General features: G+C 42.8%; 1 protein-coding gene across 4 annotated transcripts in view; it reads right to left on the reverse strand.

The window, feature by feature from the left end:
* Window positions 1-16,928, reverse strand: part of LOC109892551 (roundabout homolog 1-like) — a 171,241-nt gene extending 154,313 nt beyond the window's left edge. For all 4 annotated transcript variants that reach the window (XM_031826455.1, XM_031826453.1, XM_031826454.1 and 1 more), the window contains exon 1: window positions 16,266-16,928. In XM_031826455.1, the coding sequence (XP_031682315.1) occupies window positions 16,266-16,326 (61 nt within the window). In that variant the 5' untranslated portion in view covers window positions 16,327-16,928. The remainder of the gene's footprint in view (window positions 1-16,265) is intronic.
* Between the last annotated feature and the right edge of the window lie 4,096 nt (window positions 16,929-21,024).

Here is a 21,024-nt window from a genome sequence, read left to right on the forward strand (position 1 = left end):
AGACAACAGTGTGTGTGTTCAGTGAGAGATGAGGATGGAGTGGACCCCATGTGGCTAGAGGGGATAGGATTAAGGGTTAATGACCTGCTCACTGCAGGACACTCATCATATACAGTAGTAGCCATGCGACCCTGCATACCCAGGCCATGAATCAAAAAATATAATCAAACGTACAAAATATGTTTTTAGCTTGATCATAAATGGCAGTAGTGGATGTACAGTATTGTGTGTGTCAGACACACTGCAGGTTTAAATGTTCCGAGGTGAAACCAAGGTGTGTTGCTGCTGAGCAGAGTAAAGCAAAGGTGCGGTGCGGAGCAGTGTGGTTCTGTGGGAGAAAATGTCAGTGAGATGAATGACTATCTGATGTCCCATTTATCACAGAGATCATCCACACCACCACTGATCCTCCGCCTGGATCTCTCACGAGTTCATTATCTTCGCACACAACCACCAGAGACCAATGCTGTCAGAGACAGCACCACTCAACAGCTCTGATCCCCACACAGCACCCCCTCTCCAACCCCCCCATCCTCTCTCTATCACCCTGGAGCAATTTCTTCCGATGAGGTAAGGTTTCAATTTCAGATAGTCACAAAGGCATCAAATTCAGCTTAAAGTAGCAGTGTGAGCACCTCTGCAGTGGAGGGGCTGGTGGATCGCCACACGCTGTGGTTGTTACTCAACTCTGACTTTTATTTTCAGGTAGAGAGAGAAGGGCTCTGGATGTACTGCAACCCAGTCTGAGAGAGACAAACAGAGTATACTGTGGCTTCTACTGCTGAGGAGAAACAATAACCTTCATCATCAGCTTACTGCAGAACATACAGGACACAGAATGAGATGGTATCATTATGATCAGTTAGGGCTGAAGTATTTGTGACGCGCACGTCACACTGAATGGATGAAAGATAAGTATTGATGTCTTTTGTATCTGTGGCATTCAGGTGCATACTGCTGAACAAACCAAACAGACAACCCTGTTCCTGGCCCCTATCTCACACTCGACCTGAAATGCTCTGTGTACACCCGCTTTACAACACACACACACAAACACACACACACACACACACAGTACACGGAAACCGGATAGGCCTACACCCACACCAATACACACACACACACTAACTCAATCACTCCCACATTGTATAGTAACTACAGTAATCTTCTTTCCCCACTAATGAAATCGGCCATAATTCCAGTCCTTCATTAGAAGCTTCCAAATGATGCGTCGTCCGTCCATACTGAGTGTTGAGAGGAGACTGACTCCTGATAGTGCAGCCAGCCAGGCAGGCAGGCACAGGCTGAGGCTGCATTACAAGGTCAACCTCTGGTTAATTAAGCTGAAGATCGGCATGTCCTCTCTCTGTGATAACAAGGTTTGCACTCAGGGCACAATACTCTACTCTACTGTACTCAAACAGCCAGAGCTACTGAGGCCCCTCTTCTCCTTGACTTAGTCATTCACACCCATTAAGACTTAACTCAGCCAGGTTAGGTGGAGTGGCTGAAGAACAGGAGCTGGTTTTATGGGACTTGAATTGATGTGATGGAGAGTAGGGATGTGAAAATGTCTTGAGGTTTAAACAGCCTTTTCCCCCAATATTTTTTTGTAAAAAAGTTACAAGAAATGTATAAAATTCCACCTGAATTCACTATGCAGCTGCCAGCAATGGTTTGGGCCTCACGATGCGTCCCTTACAGATGGTTAAGCATTAGAGGTCGAGCGATTATGATTTTTCAACACCGATACCGATTATTGGAGGACCAAAAAAAGCTGATACCGATTAATTGGCCAATTTTTATATATATATTTGTAATAATGACAATTACAACAATACTGAATGAACACTTATTTTAACTAAATATAATACATCAATAAAATCAATTTAGTCTCAAATAAATAATGAAACATGTTCAATTTGGTTTAAATAATGCAAAAACAAAGTGTTGGAGAAGAAAGTAAAATTGCAATATGTGCCATGTAAAAAATCTAACGTTTAAGTTCCTTGCTCAGAACATATGAAAGCTGGTGGTTCCTTTTGACATGAGTCTTCAATATTCCCAGGTAAGAAGTTTTAGGTTGTAGTTATTATAGGACTATTTCTCTCTATACCATTTGTATTTCGTATACCATTAACTATTGGATGTTCTAATAGGTACTTTAGTATTGCCAGCCTATTCTTGGGAGTTGATAGGCTTGAAGTCATAAACAGTGCAATGCTTGAAGCACAGCGGAGAGCTGCTGGCAAATACAGGAAAGTGCTGTTTGAATGAATGCTTACGAGCCTGCTGCTGCCTACCACCGCTCAGTCAGACTGCTCTATCAAATCATAGACTTAATTATAATATAATAACACACAGAAATACGAGACTTATGTCATTGATATGGTCAAATCCGGAAACTATCATTTTGAAAACAAAACGTTTATTTCTTCAGTGAAATACGGAACCGTTCTGTATTTTATCTCTAAGTCTAAATATTGCTGTTACATTTCACAACCTTCAATGTTATGTTATAAATATGTCTTAAACACAGTTCACAACAAGCCAGGCGGACCAAACTGCTGCATATACCCTGACTCTGCTTGCACAGAAGTGCCCAGAAGTCCCTAGTTAAAAGAAATTCATGTTAGCAGGCAATATTAACTAAATATGCAGGTTTAAAAATATATACTTGTGTATTGATTTTAAGAAAGGCATTGATGTTTATGGTTAGGTACATTGGTGCAACGACAGTGCTTTTTTAGTGAATGCGCTTGTTAAATCACCCGTTTGGCGAAGTAGGCTGTGATTCAATGATAAATTAACAGGCACCGCATCGATTATATGCAACGCAGGACAAGCTAGATAAACTAGTAATATCATCAACCATGTGTAGTTAACAAGTGATTATGTTAAGATTGATCGTTTTTTATAAGATAAGTTTAATGCTAGCTAGCACCTTACCTTGGCTCCTTGCTGCACTCGCATAACAGGTAGTCAGCTTGCCACGCAGTCTCCTCGTGGAGTGCAATGTAATCGGCCATAATTGGTGTCCAAAAATGCTGATTACTGATTGTTATGAAATCGGCCCTAATTAATTGGCCATTCTGAAGAATTGGTCGACCTCTATGAAGCATTGCACCTGTACTATCGTTACTGTACCTCAAATCCACCTCGCACAGTTAGCATTTCCTTCACATATAACTCATATTACCACACAGGACTTCACTGCTGTCGCGTTTCTTTCTCTGCCATTTTTCCAACTGTTAACAATGATGTAGTGTTGGAGAGTTGACTCCAAAATCATTTATTCCTCAAACCCCTTGCACATCGACTCCCCCTGTCATCTCCCATTTCTGAGTGTCAAGATTCGATTACGCAAGGAATCGACTCCTTAGATTCAGTATTTTTGGAACGGAGGAGACTGATTAGTTGCCGAACACAAACACAAATATTTTATAAAGTGCTAGCGAGGGACGGAGAGAGAGGGGCACAGTCTAGGCAGGTCGGCCACCAGACAGACAGTCACAACCATGCACTAGGCCGATCAAAAGCGGCAATCAAAAGCTGTGTCACGGAATGGAATGCTCTAGCTCGCAATTTCTTGACTTGCAATGTCTCGGAACTTCAGTAAAGTAGGGTTAATCATCAAGGAATAGTCTAGGATATTCTACAAGTACAAGACCGAAGACTGAACACACACTTGAATCATTAGTGAAGAGAAAGAGCAGGGGTGTAATTATTAGTCAAAACAGTTGACTAATCACAAAAACAAAATGTATTGGACGAATTCAAGTAGGTCCCTCCCTATTTTGTTTAATTTGCTTCCGTTTAAGAAACGTTTAGCAACATAATGTGCGTAATGACTACGCCCCAGGCGAACCAGCGCGAGGGAGAGGGAGGAGGGGGCAGGCAGAAAAAATGTGGTGCGCATATGTCTTGGTCATCTTTTTTGCATGCCTCGTAAATTCACCAAAGTAGCCTAAAGTTTGCCTCTTCCTCTGGTATTATTTACATTTGACATCTTTCCCCCAGGCATTTATAGCCTATAGTCTATTTAGGCTACAGTGCCTTCAGAAAGTATTCACACACCTTGACTTAGTGGGTTACAGCCTGAATTCAAAATGTAATAAATATATTTTTTATCCCCCATCTACAACAAAATAACCCCATAATGACAAATTGAAAATGTTATTATATTATTATTATTATTATAACTAATATTATTAGTATTATTATATATATTTTTGCAAATGTATTTAAAATGAAATGCAGAAATATTTAACTGAGTCAATACATGTAAGAAACACCTTTGGCAGTGTTTTACAGCTGTCTTTCTGGGTAAGTCTCTAAGACCTTTGCACAACTGGATTGTACAATATTTTCACATTATTCTTTGAAAATTCTTCAAGCTCTCTCAAGTTGGTCGTTGATCATTGATAGACAGCCATTTTCAAGTATTGCCATATATTTTCAAGCCTATATAATTCAAAACTGTAACTAGGACACTTTGGAACATTCAATATCGTCTTGGTAAGCAACTCAAGTGTATATTTGTCCTTGTGTTTTAGGTTATTGTCCTGTTGAAAGGTGAATTTGTCTCCCAGTATCTGTTGGAAAACAGACAGAAGCAGGTTTTCCGCTAGGACTTTGCCTGTGCTTAGTTTTATTCCATTTATTTTTATCATAAAAAAAACTCTCTAGTCCTTGCCGATGATAAGCATACCCATAACATGATGCAGCCACTACCATGCTTGAAAATGTGAAGAGTGGTACGAAAACTCTCTAGTCCTTGCCGTAGATAAGCATACCCATAGCATGATGCAGCCACCACCATGCTTGAAAATATGAAAAGTGGTACTCAGTGATGTGTTGGATTTGCACCAAACATAGTGCTTTGCATTCAGTACATAAAGGTAATTTCTTTGCCACATTTTTTTGCAATTTTACTTTAGTGCCTTATTGCAAACAGGATGTATGTTTTGGAATAGTTACGGTATATTCTGTATAGGCTTCCTTTTCACTCTGTTATTTAGCTTAGTATTGTGGAGTAACTACAATGCTGTTGATCCATCCTCACTTTTCTCCTATCACGGCCATTACACTCTGTAACTGTTTTAAAGTGGCCTCATGGTGAGATCCCTGAGTAATCTCCTTCCTCTCTGACAACTGAGTTAGGAAGGACACCTGTATCTTTATAGTGACTGGGTGTATTGATGCACCATCCAAAGTGTAATTAATAGCTTGACCATGCTGAATGGGATTTTCAATGTCTGATTTTTATGTTTTTACCCATCTATCAATAGGTGCCCTTCTTTGTGAGGCATTGGAAAACCTCTGTGTTTGAAATTCACTGCTCGACTGAGGATCTTTACAGATAATTGTAGTGTGGGGTAGGTACAGCTATGAGGTAGTCATTCAAAAATCATATTATGACTATTGCACACAGAGTGAGTCCATGCAACTTATTATATGACTTGTCAAGTACATTTTTACTCCTGAACTTATTTATGATTGCCATAATAAAGGGGTTGAATACTTACTGAATCAAGACATTCCAGATTTTAATTTAATTCATTTATAAAAATGTCTAAGAACATAATTCCACTTTGACATTTTAAATTTTGTCTCTAACACAACATAACTAAGAAAAAGTCAAGGGGTGTGAATACTTTCTGAAGGCCCTGTATAACATGGAAAATAATATATTTTTTGATAACTATACTGAGTTTTTTATTTTGTGAAATAAATCAGAAAACAAACATTGATTTTGGGTATGGGATTTTCTTGACGTTAAGGATCCCAAATTAATTGAAATGTTTGAACATTTAAACATTTAAACACACCCCTAATGGAGAGGGACTGGGGAGCATACCAACCATGCCATGCTGAGCCCAGACCAGACCAGACGAAGAATGAGGCCAGCCTCTGGGACTGGAGCCATGATGGTTTATCCATCTATCCATCCGGTTGAAGTGAACCACCACTGCCTGAGGCCTGGTAAACCAAGCAACCACAATGGAGGAGCCAAGCCGAACACAGAGCTCCGAACACAATAGAGGAATGTTTACAATTACAGTATACCAAGACTGTGAATCAGGCTGACTTTTCCCCGGTGTTTATCATTTACTCCATGGGAACTACATAATGACGGAGATAGAGTACTGAATCCTTAAAATGTTAATTCATGCGTTTTAAAATGAAAAATGTACCCAGCAGAATTGTGTCTAAATCTAATATAAAAGTGTCCCTGATGCACATTGACAAGCTGATCTCAGCTTATTCTTTATCAAAGATCTCACCACTGCACTGACCAATCCGGACCCCTCTCTCTCTTACTCATTCAGATGAGAGTGGCATGGTCACATGCTGCTGATGTTTAGGCTAGGAGTGGTGGAGTGGGGCAAGGCCAGGTATACTGCAGGGGGGTGTTCAATCCCAAACAATTATGGGAACTATTGGAGCCTTCAGCCTGACTCAATATACATGCTTATCATAGATACCAGCCCCCAGCATTACTGATACTGTCTCATCATAGATCCGCAAATTAAGGCCAATTAAGTGAGTTTTGGACTCTTTATGAAGAAATCTGTGCTGATGAGAAAGCTATTCATTAAGATTCAGCCTTCCCTAGAAAGCTTTGAACTGTGTATCTGGTGTGTCACTAATGACTGACTGAGCGTGGTGGAGAGAGCAGGAGGAATGGGTGTGTGGTACAGGGATAATGCCCATTTTTTGCCTATCCTCCCTAACAAGATTGAGCTGTTTCACACATCCTGATTAGTTCTAATCCTGGGTTTAATTGTTCAAAGAGCCAAGCTAATCACTAGTGTGTGTGTGTGTGTGTGTGTGTGTGTGTGTGTGTGTGTGTGTGTGTGTGTGTGTGTGTGTGTGTGTGTGTGTGTGTGTGTGTGTGTGTGTGTGTGTGTGTGTGTGTGTGTGTGTGTGTGTGTGTGTGTGTGTGTGTGTGTGTGTGTCTGTGTGTGTGTCTGTGTGTGTGTGTGTGTGTATGTGTGTGTTTGTGTGTGTGTCTGTGTGTGTGTGTGTATGTGTGTGTTTGTGTGTGTGTCCATGTGTAACTGCAAGAGAACAGGAAAAATCCAGAAGAAAAGTATTGATCAGATCTCATATTCAATCAATCAATCGATGGGCACCTTTATGAAACTAAGAGAGTTGACACAGAGCCAAATGAATATCAGCAACCTTTGTCCTGCTATCACCATGGCATTTTACAGCTTTCCTTTGAAAACATCATTCCTCCCACACATACCTGGCTGCCCACACAAACCTTATCCTCCATTAACCATTGACTATCTAATACAGCTCATTTCACATTGAAATTCAATTGGGGCAGGTGGATGGTTTGTGATAATGTAGGTTGTGGGAGCTATTCCTACTGAGGTTAGCCCTAGAACAGTGGGTGCTAATTGGCCCTAGACAGTAGAGGAGAGCATGTTGTCGGAGTCCCGTAACGGTGCCGTCAGGAAGGGTATGGCAGGAGGTGGAGAGGGAGGACAAGAAGAGAGCAACATATGAAGCTAGTTATGAGTTAAGCTGCCAAGGTGGGTTCTGTGCAGCTGACACCTGGCTGGGTTAAACTATGTTGTTTGATGAGAAGAGAGCTACTTGTCTCTAGGTGCCATGGGTATGTGGCATGCAACCCAATCACATTATATGCGATTTCTTCTGTAAACATACAGGGTTATGCATAAACCCTCCCACCCAGAGTTGGAAGCAGCCCAATAGTCTTATCTTAGTAAGTGTTTGGCTGACGTCAAGAAGACCATCAGGAATCCTAGTGTATTAAAGAGAATGAAGACATGTAGGGCTGTCCTGAGGGCTCTGTTTGGACTCCCACCGAGAAGAAGGGGGAGAGTGATTTTTTTTTAGGGAGGGGGTGGGGGTAGTCAGGAGACCAGCTAGGGGAGATGGACTAGGGCTGAGAGGAACAGGCTTTTATATGATTAATCATATTCACCTAGGTCAGCTCTGCTCAACGGGTTCCACTTTGTATTCAGCCACATTCTATTCAGAGAAAAGCTGGTATTGACACTCTAAAAATAGCACAATATAAGACAGGTCAGTATTAGGTCCTTTTTTATAGGTAAAAACCCCACTGGGGTATTAGCAACCCGTGATGCCTTGTCATAACAACATAATATGCACTCCAAAAGTGTTTTTCACAAAGACCCTTTTTAGAGTGAAACCAGCTGTCTGACCCTCTCCACACACTCCCTGTCTCCATAGCTTTACAGCAGGAGGAGGAGGACACTGGCTGGAAAGCCAAAGTAAACAGACACTCCGGGGCCAGACACGTGGGATCTCTCCTCATCTCAACCACATACAAACCCATGGGCAGGAGAAAAAACTAAGCAGCGTTTATTTACAGGACCAATTATCCAAAACTGACCTCGCTCTCCCTCAGCACTGAGCACACAGCTGAGGCCGGACACCTCAGAAGGACAGGAAGCTTTGGTCGGGATAGAACAAATAGTCCACCAGACCCTTAGCATTCTTTAGCTTTGGGCCCGATGGTCTATCTAAAACAACAGACCAGCATGTTATGCAGAAGGATGGTTGCCTGCTTGGTTCAGGGTCAGTAACAGTGACAGGGTCCTCTAGGGAGAGACCTCTCTGCTTCACCTCAGGTCCCAGGATGCAACAGTCTGAAACCTCACAGCACTGTGGGCTGACGGGGAGGAGGGGGTAGGGGAGGCTGAGGGGAGAGGGGGAGGCTGAGAAGGAGGAGGGGGAGCCTAGTGGGCAGAGGTGGAGGGGAACTCCATGCCCCAGGCCAAGAACATAATTCAGACACACACATTCCAGGCACTCCTCTGGGGCAGGCGCTGATCCGCCACAAAAACCTAGGAGTGTCTGCGTGTGTGTGTGGAGGTGTGATGACCTCTGACCTCTAGCCCCACAGGCACTTGTTAAAGCCCTCCGTGTCTTCCTCAGCCCCAGGCTGGTGGCCACGGCTCACTGAGCACCCCAGGAAACCAGCAAGTAAACAAGGAAAGCAATCAGGAAACACTGCTTTCAGCACAACTCTGACAACACGCACACACACACAAATGAGCACACACAAACACCATTACCCATGCACCCACACAAAAGATATTTCAAACAACTTGTCAATGAATGAAAGAGGATACATTTATTAGTATGGGAAAGAAAGACATGAAATAACTCAGATAATGACAACAAGAAATACTCCACGGCAAAGTTCCCTCTAAATTCACTGTATAACTGTGCTGTACTTTGTTGAGCCACAAACCAATAAAGCATGAACGAGACCGACCAAGCAAGCAGTGAAAACAAATGGATGGTGACAGTTGCATAACGGTGTGGTTTTATTGTGGTTTATTGCAGGTCTTAGTCTTCTCTATTGGGGTGATAGAATTTCTTTCTCAGGTATTCAAGTGTTCCTAGTGAGCAGAGTTCTCATTGAGGGCTCTTCTAGTGGCTTGGCAACACACCTTGCTTACAGGGTCCATTTGTCACAGCTTTATTTTCATATGGGTTAACTGTAGATCATGGTGTTGTGTATGTGGGAGTGTGTGCGTTATGTCAAGGTATGAAAAAGTTAACAATGTAATCTTTCCATACTGTCACCTCCAGCTCAACTCTCAACAAAAACACTGCAAACTCACTTCAAACATAAATCACAAACCAGGTTTAAAATATCCACCCCAAAAAAGAGAAGGAAACAAATTGCTTTAAAAACCATTATGGTGTGGTTGAGGGAGTAAGCTGTGCCAAGATTGCTGCCGGCAGAAGAGAGAAAGAACACAGAGGAATGACTGAATGACTGAATGCTACATTTAGCTTGAGCTGTGTGCATGTCCTTTTAACTTGAATGATAGGGCAAAATGTTGATTTCCGCACAAATAGACATATGCAAACTATTATCTTTCACAAGATGGCCATAAACAATAACTGGAAATGTTTTAGAAAGGTCTGGAACCACCTTTCTGGTAAACATATTTATACATTCCTCACTTTTGAGGACACAAGCTCAAGTACACATTAGAAATAATATGATAGTATGAAAAATCAAATACTTTTTTCCCCCTATTCAACAAAAGTGGGACAATAGTGCTTGAAATACCTCAAATACTTTCTAAATATAGTAACAATATAGTAACAAAGATTTCACATTTCTTATAACTAAAATAAATATGATCATACTTAGTGACAGTACAATATTGGCACAATTTCATATAACTGACATAGACTTTCTCCTAAATGTCCACTGAGTGGCACAGAGACACCATTCAAATATGAGCAGACTCGCTACAACTTCAGATTCAAGCATGAAGTGATTTTGTCAGTCTATGACCAAGAGAAAGTGGTTGTCGTTCAAATCTATGAGATAATTTAGTATTTTTTCATGCTGAGAGCTTTAAATCTGGCTGAGAATATCATACCGAGATGAAACCACAATTGTTGGATTTGCAAGACTGCCCCCTTTCATGTAAATATGGGGTCTGAAGCCTGACACTTCAAGTCAGCTCTGCTGAGAAACTGGTAGTGGAGAGCAAACCGATGGGGCTTTCTGGCACTATTGCACGGGACCCTACGACATTCACAGAGTGCTTTGTAAACCAAAATGTCAGACGGAACCGGTTCAGAACCCCAATATAGGGGACTTGACATCTATTAAACAAACAACCATTTGAGCAGACTTCTTCAGCCAGCATGAATGACCCAGCTCCAACTCCAACCCCGAGGAGAGGATATGAGAACTATACAAAACACACTGTAGGGGGTGATTATACACATGTTTTACTCCTCCACTCCCCCTCTCTATCTCTCTTCCTCCATGTATTTTCTCTTTCTCCCTGTCTCTCTCTCTCTGTCTCCCTGTCTTTCTCTCTCTCCTTCCCACCCTCCCTTTTTCCCTCTTCTTTAAAGCCTCAGTCGTTTATATCACATGGGGATGGAATCTAGAGAGAGGGAATAGATAAAATACATGCTGGGAGACACATTCCATTCAAACTGGCCTCGGCTGCTTCTCCCTCATTAGTTCCTTACTCCAGAGGACGAACAGAAGGAAACTGACAAGTCCCTCACGAACAGGGATATCAAAGGGAGACTCTTTAGAGCACAAGATGGCCCAGCCGTCAGCCTCGTCATCAAATAGGAGTCTCATTAGTGGAGGAACACAGCACATCACTGTCAGCGTCAAATAGACTGGAGGGAGACTCATTAGCATACAGGATGACATAGCAGGTCAGCTTAATCATCAAGCTGTATTAGTCCATTATACTCCACGCTGTGTTATTACTGACGGTGTCACAACACAGGGCTGTGGGATGTCCCTCTGTCAGGAGCATGGGAGTGTCACTGCGTCGCTGTCAACTACCTAGCGTTTTCAGGTACATGTGAACTCTGACCTGTGCTCATCTATCCAGGCAGTGGTAGGCCAGGTGTCTTCATGCTCTCCTCCCCACTGGAAACGCAAATGACAGAGCATATTCTAACCCACTTATTTTCTGTTCCCTTCTCCTCTCACACTGCCGACTGACCTCCTTCAGAAGGAGATATCTGGCACCCCAATGACCCAGCTACTGTATGGCTGAGAGAGTCTAAAGACCAAACAAGGTCTGGATACGAGACTATTATCTCAAGCCAATTTTACTCATTCACAAGCCCGACTTAACAAGCAGTCTTTAGAAACAACAGTCCAGAAAAAAAACACATTCAAAAGGAGGGAAACATATACAGTACCAGTCAAAGGTTTGGACACACCTACTTATTAAAGGGTTTTTCTTAATTTAAAAAAATAATAAATTACATTGTTGAATAATAGTGAAGACATCACAACTATGAAATAACACATATGGAATCATGTAGTTACCAAAAAAGTGTTAAACAAATCAAAATATATTTTATATTTGAGATTCTTCAAAGTAGCCACCCTTTGTCTTGATGACAGCTTTGCACACTCTTGGCATTCTCTCAACCAGCTTCATGAGGTAGTCACCTGGAATGCAGTTCAATTAACAAGTATGTCTTGTTAAAAGTTAATTTGTGGAATTTATTTCCTTCTTAATATGTTTCAGCCAATCAGTTGTGTTGTGACAAGTTCAAGTAACAGACACATCTCAACATCAACTGTTCAGAGGAGACTGTGTGAATCAGGCCTTCATGGTCGAATTGCTGCAAAGAAACCACTACTAAAGGACACCAATAAGAGGAAGAGACTTGCTTGAGCCAAGAAACACAAGCAATGGACATTAGACCGGTGGAAATCTGTTCTTTGGTCTGATGAGTCCAAATGAGATTTTTGGTTCCAACCGCTGTGTCTTTGTGAGACGCAGAGTAGGTGAACAGATGATCTCTGCATGTGTGCTTCCCACTGTGAAGTTCAAAGGAGGAGGTGTGACGGTGTGAGGGTGCTTTGCTGGTGACGCTGTAGTTGATTTATTTTGAATTCAATGCACACTTAACCAGCATGGCTACCACAGCATTCTGCAGCAATACGCCATCCCATCTGGTTTGTGCTTAGTGGGACTATCATTTGTTTTCAACAGGACAATGACCCAACACACCTCCAGGCTGTGTAAGGGCTATTTGATCAAGAAGGAGAGTGATGGAGTGCTGCATCAGATGACCTGGCCTCCACAATCACCTGGCCTCAACCCAATTGACATGGTTAGGGATGAGTTGGACCGCAGAGTGAAGGAAAAGCAGCCAACAAGTGCTCAGCATATGTGGGAACTCCTTCAAGACTGTTGGAAAAGCATTCCAGGTGAAGCTGATTGACAGAATGCCAAGAGTGTGCAAAGCTGTCCTCAAGGCAAAGGGTGGCTACTTTGAATAATCTAAAATCTAAAATAACTTTTTATTTGTTTAACACTTTTTTGGTTACTACATGATTCCATATGTTTTATTTCATAGTTTTGATGTCTTCACTATTATTCTACAAATTACAAAATAGTAAAAATCAAGAAAAACCCTTGAATGAGTAGGTGTGTCCAAACATTTGACTGGTACTGTATGTGTTTCTCTTGGGAAAGATTCCTATTTTAAGGCTGAGTGTTTACAGAGCATTCATTAAGGAGAATGTTGGCTGCTAAAAACATGGGGGGGAGGAAGGAGGAGGGAGGAGAAGGGAGGAGGGAGGGGTGGGACTGGGGGTAAGGCAGCTTAGCATCATGTTGTCACTCCGGGGATGCATAATCAGGATTTATTGGGGAACAAATCCTTTCCTGCAGGAACCTGCTTTTAATGGGCATCATTTACAGTATTATGGATTACTTAATTACAATACCAGATGTAGCATTGAGAAGAAGAATGGGAGTGTGATAGCAGGATTGTCCTATAGGCAAGGCAGCTACACAAAGCTACTGTATGGTGTCTGAGAAGCCCTCTGGGCACAACACCTGCACGGGTCTATTGTGTTGTACTTAATGGTTGTCGGTTCTCTTGTCTGTTGATGTGCTGTGGAGTGGGAGAGACAAGATAAGGTAGCATTCTTCAAATACCTGTCCAAGTAGGGTGGGCAGAGCTATGGAGTGAAACACCTGAGTACAATCTGTTTGGTAAACAGGGACCACTTTGAAGGGATGGTATGCAGCATAGCAGGCCTCTGGGCTATCATGGGCCTATTACCTCCAGCGTCCCTGTAATCTGGGATGCTAAGGAGGCCATGCGCACACACACACACACACACACACACACAAATACACACACTCACACTTACAATCACACCAGCCCGGCTTGAAAGGGGGCATTGATTAGTGGATTTCCCTTTGTCATTAGCACTTCCTCAACACAATTCTGCTATGACACATATAGCCGATTATGGGCTGCTATCTAACACACTCATATCAGTGTTTCTCAAACCCCATTTGTCTTCATAACTCCATTATAAGTTTGTTTCCTTGCTCATATAGCTAAGTACAGTTTTTTCATTCACAAACATACAGAAGAGGCAAGGGGTTTGTGTATTGAGAGTGTGTATATATGTCAGAAATCCCTAACAGTGTTAGCAGATGATAAATCATTTCAATGGGACATCATTAGGCTCCACTGACCTGGGCCCTTTTCTACTGTTATTCATTAACCAGCTCCGCTACTGATCTCTGTGACCAGAGTGTGTGTGTTGCCCAGGAGGTCAGCTCCTTTGACCGGTTGGTCAGCTCCTTTGACCAGTTGGTCAGCTCCTTTGACCGGTTGGACTAGCAACTGGTCGGTCAGGTCAGCCCCTTTGACCAGTTGGTCAGCTCCTTTGACCGGTTGGTCAGCTCCTTTGACCGGTTGGTCAGCCCCTTTGACCGGTTGGTCAGCTCTTTTGACCGGTTGTTCAGGTCTTTTGACCGGTTGGTCAGCCCTTTTGACCGGTTGGTCAGCCCTTTTGACCGGTTGGTCAGCCCCTTTGACCGGTTGGTCAGCCCTTTAAACCGGTTGGTCAGCCCTTTTGACCGGTTGGTCAGGACTTTTTACCAGTTGGTCAGCCCTTTTGACCGGTTGGTCAGCCTCTTTGACCGGTTGGTCAGCCCTTTTGACTGGTTGGTCAGCCCTTTTGACCGGTTGGTCAGGTCTTTTGACCGGGTTGGTCAGCCCTTTAAACCGGTTGGTCAGCCCTTTGACCGGTTGGTCAGGTCTTTTTACCAGTTGGTCAGCCCTTTTGACCGGTTGGTCAGCCCTTTTGACCGGTTGGTCAGGTCTTTTGACCGGGTTGGTCAGCCCTTTAAACCGGTTGGTCAGCCCCTTTGACCGGTTGGTCAGCCCCTTTGACCGGTTGGTCAGCCCTTTTGACCGGTTGGTCAGCCCTTTTGACCGGTTGGTCAGGTCTTTTGACCGGGTTGGTCAGCCCTTTAAACCGGTTGGTCAGCCCTTTTGACCGGTTGGTCAGGTCTTTTTACCAGTTGGTCAGCCCTTTTGACCGGTTGGTCAGCCTCTTTGACCGGTTGGTCAGCCCTTTTGACCGGTTAGTCAGCCCCTTTGACCGGTTGGTCAGCCCTTTTGATCGGTTGGTCAGGTCTTTTGACCGGGTTGGTCAGCCCCTTTGACCGGTTGGTCAGCCCTTTTGACCGGTAGGTCAGGTCTTTTTACCAGTTGGTCAGCCCTTTTGACCGGTTGGTCAGGTCTTTTGACCGGGTTGGTCAGCCCCTTTGACCGGTTGGTCAGCCCTTTTGACCGGTAGGTCAGGTCTTTTTACCAGTTGGTCAGCCCTTTTGACCGGTTGGTCAGCCTCTTTGACCAGTTGGTCAGCCCTTTTGACCGGTTGGTCAGCCCCTTTGACCGGTTGGTCAGCCCTTTTGACCGGTTGGTCAGCCCTTTTTTCACATTCCCCTCAAGATTTACTCCTGAAGATTATGATCATAGTCTTATGACAACTATTTCTCTGTCACACTTTACATTTTAGTAATTTAGCAGACGTTCTTATCCAGAGCCACATCCAGTTAGTACATTCATCTTAAGATAGCTAGGTGGGACAACCACATATCACAGGCATACACTGTTCCTCAATAAAGTAGTTATCTGCAAAGTCAGAGCTAGGAGGGTGTGCGTGTTGGGGGGAGGGGGGGCGGTTCAAGTGCAAGTGTTGGTTCAGTAAAGTTGCTAGTCTTTTTTGGGGGGGGTGTCGAGGTGAGGGATTATTTAAGATACTCTTTGAAAAGGTAGGGTTTCAGGTGCTTTCAGAAGATGGGCACACACACTGACACACACACACACACACACACACACACACACACACACACACACACACACACACACACACACACACACACACACACACACACACAACCCAATCTTTATCACATTGACTCTAAGGATAACACAGATAGTGGCAAAACTGGCACCCTGACAGGTGATTACCCAGCAGAAAGCACAGAGTCAGGGCACTAAAACAATATAATGAGGACATGGTCTCATTCTTCTTTATCTGGATCTCTGCTGATGTGAATGGCAGTGATTCATAAGTACACCTTTTTAAAGAGCTAGGGCAATAAGGGCACTTCCTGTCAGCAGTCAGGCAATAAATCAGACAGGCTGCCTGGGTCAAGGACCAGTTTATGCCACATGGCCATGCTTGCACACAATGTTAAAGGATGAAACGGATACCAAAGCATGATATTAAAGTGTATAGCCAAGTCAGTCTATACTCATCAACTTACCCCACCCATGCCATCTCTCACTCCCACACACAAGCACACACTCATGAACGCAAGCGCACATAAAAATACGCTATTATATTACAGGAATATCACTATTAAAATATAAAGTCAAAACCCAAGTCAACTAAGGTGAAATAGTGTTGTCTTTACCTGAACAAATGTGAATAAATCCGAGTAGAAAGTAAATACCCACAGAACGCGCAGGCATCATTCCAAAGCAGCAGAGGACGGAAACGAATTCTATTCAATCTAAATAATGAGTATTTTCATAGATGTTCTGTTCTGTTTTCATAGATGTTCTGTTTCCTTCTTCTGTTGAAATAGCCTACCACGCCGTCTTGCTCTCTCTTCTCTGTGCCTGTCCGCTGCGCTGGGGTAGTCTTTGGTGAGAGCCAGTCAACGAATAACTCCGTGCGGGACGATTGCTATTTCTCTACACAAATACGATAATTTATTGATAGCTCATATCAAACCTCCAGGTCACATTATGCTGGTTGCCTACGAGATCGTTCACATAACTGGGCTCTTCTTGGATCCGAGTGAGCTTCGTAAATCCAAGACTAAACGAGGAAGTTTTAGCAGAATTCATCCGTGATCAAATATTATTTCCACTTTGGCATAGTTTTCTTTCGTATGTGTGATATGGCAGAGTCCGAAATCCAAACGTTCAACTTCAGTTTAGTAACTTTTCTGATTTCAGTAGCCTGTTAGAGGATGTTTCTCTAAACTGCCAGGGCTCACCCGACTTCGTGCGCTCAGTGAGGGTTGTATGTTGGTACTGTATGCACCCCTCTTCCCACTCCACGACGGGGTTTTCCATAGAGGATATTTTAACACGGGAAACCTACATTGAATTTATTAGTCTACCAGATATGTTAGGCCTATGTTAGTTTACTCCAAAAGTTTATCTAAATCTAACACGAATGTTATTTTCCTCAAATATGATTGTCGTCAGCCAAAGCTACTCACATCCTGCTTAATTAGGCTACTTTGATTAATTTCATTTCAATTAGGTATATTTTGAATGATTATCTAACTATGCTAAATGTGTCTAACCAAATTGATTTAAAAAAAAATCTCATTCGTCTACTTGCTGAACAAAAAGTGATGAAAAAACAGTATTCCACATTTGTTCTCTACCCAAACAACAGCAGAAGAAAAGTGAAACAACAGCCAATGATGTCCCCTGTGTGGGTTTAATAACGTGAAAGGGATTGTTTGAAAGACATGGTGCTGTTCCCTTACATCCTTCTATTCAATGTAAAGTCAAAGGGGCTGCACGACATCGTTTACCCCACTGGGAGACAGATGTATTCAAAGCGACCGTGTGAACCAAGGTCTCACACACGCCATAGGTGCCTGCATTTATGTGCCCTTTAAATCCTCGCTTGGGCACAAAATAGTATCTTAATAAGCCAATTAAAATTCACATCTGAAGAGATTAGCCAGGAGCAGTGTTGCACTTCTCTAAATCATTAATTAAATCTATAAGAAGATTTGCAAATCGACCCAGGGACCTCTTTGTCTCACTACATCAGACAGAATGACCATTTCATTTTCAAGTCCATTGCATGAATTTGAATGTAGGCTACTTCAAACGCATTGGAGTTTTTTGGGGGTCTAGGAATAGGATACACTAAAAGCTCATTTTATATGAATACAAGCTTCAGGCTTTCATGTGATAAAAATGTGCCATGCTGAGAAAATATCTTATAAATAAAACGAAATAAGATATATTTTACTATTGATAAGTGTCAATAAAGATACATATCTTTCCTGAGGGCTTCATGGGTTTATTGAAAGAACCGAAGAAGTGGAATCGCAACCGTTCTTTCTGGCTTGCTACATGATCAGCACAAGCCCCCCCTCTGCTGGCTGACTTGAAGGATGCAAGAAATTCAACACAAGAGGACATTCACTTTCATGCCCTTTCTAGAAACAACGTCACAATCAATGGTTAGCTAATGCATCAAATGCAAAGCTGAAGTCCTGCCTCCCTACATGGTAACTCATATGACATGTTTTCGTGGCTGAGGGAGATGCCAGACTATCTTCATTTCTAGCCTACAATCCCTCAGAAGTATAAAAGCTTTTGTTCTGCAAAAGTACTTGACTAAGGAGACACGTATAATGTTTTTGACTGACTGTTGGCATGTCCTGCAAGGTCCAAGCGATTATTCTCCCTCCCTCCCTCCCTCCCTCCCTCCCTCCCTCCCTCCGACACATAGGCTGAGAGAGAGAGAGAAACCCCATATAGAGAAACCTCTCTCTCTGCCTATGTGTCCATATAGAGAAACCTCAGCATTTCTCGCGCAGTGGGAGAAAGCCTTCGTTCCCTGCCCCCAGATTCTGTTCTGCCTTCAACCCCTAATTGCTCTGAGTGTGCCACTGGCGGCCCAGCTGAATGCTTGCACGAGCGGCCCAGTTCTGGAACCAGAACGACACAGACCAGCAGTAAAATATGGGCACTCACAGGCTAACCATCAGTGCATTCCTTTACAAAAGTTTTCCACCCCTTCTCTCTTTCACAAACATTACTCTTTCCCTCTGGAATAACCTCAGTGACAACTGCTTGGTCCAGTAGAAGATGAATGCCTATCACTCTGGATACCCTTCCCCCTTGTTACCCTCAGAGTATTTCTGGGTCAACTTTCTACTCTCAAAACACAATAGGATCAGTGTCAATAAATGAAATGACATTCTGTGAGTTGGTCATCAAATCCCCTTTATGAACAGAGGATAAAGTGTGCTTACTGACCACAGAGGATGTGGTGTGGAGGAGAGGACGCCTCGCTCCAAACACATCGCAGTGCAGAAGAGTCAACAGGTCGCCTACACAAACACCCAGACTCTCTCAGGGAGCACTAGGACTGTAGCGCCAGTCCAGCTGCCTAAACAAACACTGCACAGCATGGCTAATGTGATTAATACGATGTAGAGGTCCACTAGGAGAGCTGACCGCACATGCGTGTGGCCTCCAACATAACAGCAGGTGCCACACACATTTCAGAGTGCAGAGTTTATGATTTCTACCGTACATTTCACAGGTCCGCCTGGCCATCCAATGCATCTCCAAGACTAATGTAAGCACAGCAACAGATGGTACAAGTGGACACATAGAGAAACTCAAATATTATATCGGTAAGACAGTCATAAACAAAGGAGACATCAGCCAGAGGCATCAGACAATGCCAAATATTGAAAATGATTGTTTTGCTACTCGAAGCTCCAGCTGTAAATTGGTTCAGAGCCAGACCAAACAAGACTGAAATCAAACATGAACTAAAACTGTCACTGATATTAATGAAGGAACAAATAACATTACGTGCTATCTCCATAGATACAAACAGCAACAAACACTGCATAGTTAGTGTTTGATAATTAGTGAACAATTGCATAATTGCCGAGTTAATTCTGTATAATTAATGAATTATAAGTGATTGGTGTTTTGTTTCTCTTTCACATAAACATGTCTATGGGGTCACCTTTGCCGTGACAAGTATTCTCAGACAAAACAGATTTATCTGTGTGTAACGAACACGATGGGAGACAAAGAGCTGGATTCAAGCTCAGGGTGCAGCATGTGTTTATTGCAAAGGGCAACAGTACAGGCAGGGAAAAGGATAGTAACGTAGTCCGGGAGATCAGGCAATAGGTAGATAACAGAAAATCTGAAAGGCTAAAGTACAGGGAAAGAATAGGAAAAAGGAATCGTTAGCAAGGCAGGCAAAAACTATCATACACTGGAGGAGAAAAAATAGCAAAAGGGGGGAAGAGAAGACGGAAGAAGAAAATAATAAAAAAGAAACAGAGCTCAGAAAGACATGTCACAAAACAAACAATACCTCACAGTGACGGGGTACAAAGAACTGAACTAAATAGTGTGTGATAATGACATACATCTTATCTGTAGGAAAGATATCAGTTTGTCTCTGTGAATGGCTTGTCCTGTGACAAATCAACTGTAAATTTCGGTGTTCCTCAAGGTTCCATTTTAGGACCACTATTGTTTTCACCATATATTTTACCTCTTGGGGATGTCATTCGAAAACATAATGTCAACATTCACTGCTGTGCGGATGACACACAGCTGTACATTTCAATGAAACATGGTGAAGCCCCAAAATTGCCCTCGCTAGAAGCCTGTGTTTCAGACATAAGGAAGTGGATGGCTGCAAACTTTCTACTTTTAAACTCGGAGATGCTTGTTATAGGTCCCAAGAAACAAAGAGATCTTCTGTTGGATCTGACAATTAATCTTAATGGTTTTACAGTCGTCTCAAATAAAACTGTGAAGGACTTCGGAGTTACTCTGGACCCTGATCTCTCTTTTGACGAACATATCAACACTGTTTCAAGGACAGCTTTTTTCCATCTACGTAACATTGCAAAAATCTGAAACATTCTGTCCAAAAATTATGCAGAAAAATGTATCCATGCTTTTGTTGCTTCTAGGTTAGACTACTGCAATGCTCTACTTTCCGGCTACCCGGATAAAGCACTAAATAAACTTCAGTTAGTGCTAAATACGGCTGCTAGAATCCTGACTAGAACCAAAAAATCTGATCATACTACTCCAGTGCTAGCCTCCCTACACAGGCTTCCTGTCAAGGCAAGGGCTGATTTCAAGGTTTTACTGCTAACCTACAAAGCATTACATGGGCTTCCTCCTACCTATCTCTCTGATTTGGTCCTGCCGTACATACCTACACATACGCTACGGTCACAAGACGCAGGCCTCCTAATTGTCCCTAGAATTTCTAAGCAAACAGCTGGAGGCAGGGCTTTCTCCTATAGAGCTCCATTTTTATGGAATGGTCTGCCTACCCATGTGAGAGACGCAAACTTGGTCTCAACCTTTAAGTCTTTACTGAAGACGAATCTCTTCAGTGGGTCATATGATTGAGTG

This window comes from Oncorhynchus kisutch, linkage group LG6 (assembly GCF_002021735.2).
Source record: "Oncorhynchus kisutch isolate 150728-3 linkage group LG6, Okis_V2, whole genome shotgun sequence".
Taxonomy (NCBI): Eukaryota; Metazoa; Chordata; class Actinopteri; order Salmoniformes; family Salmonidae; genus Oncorhynchus; species Oncorhynchus kisutch.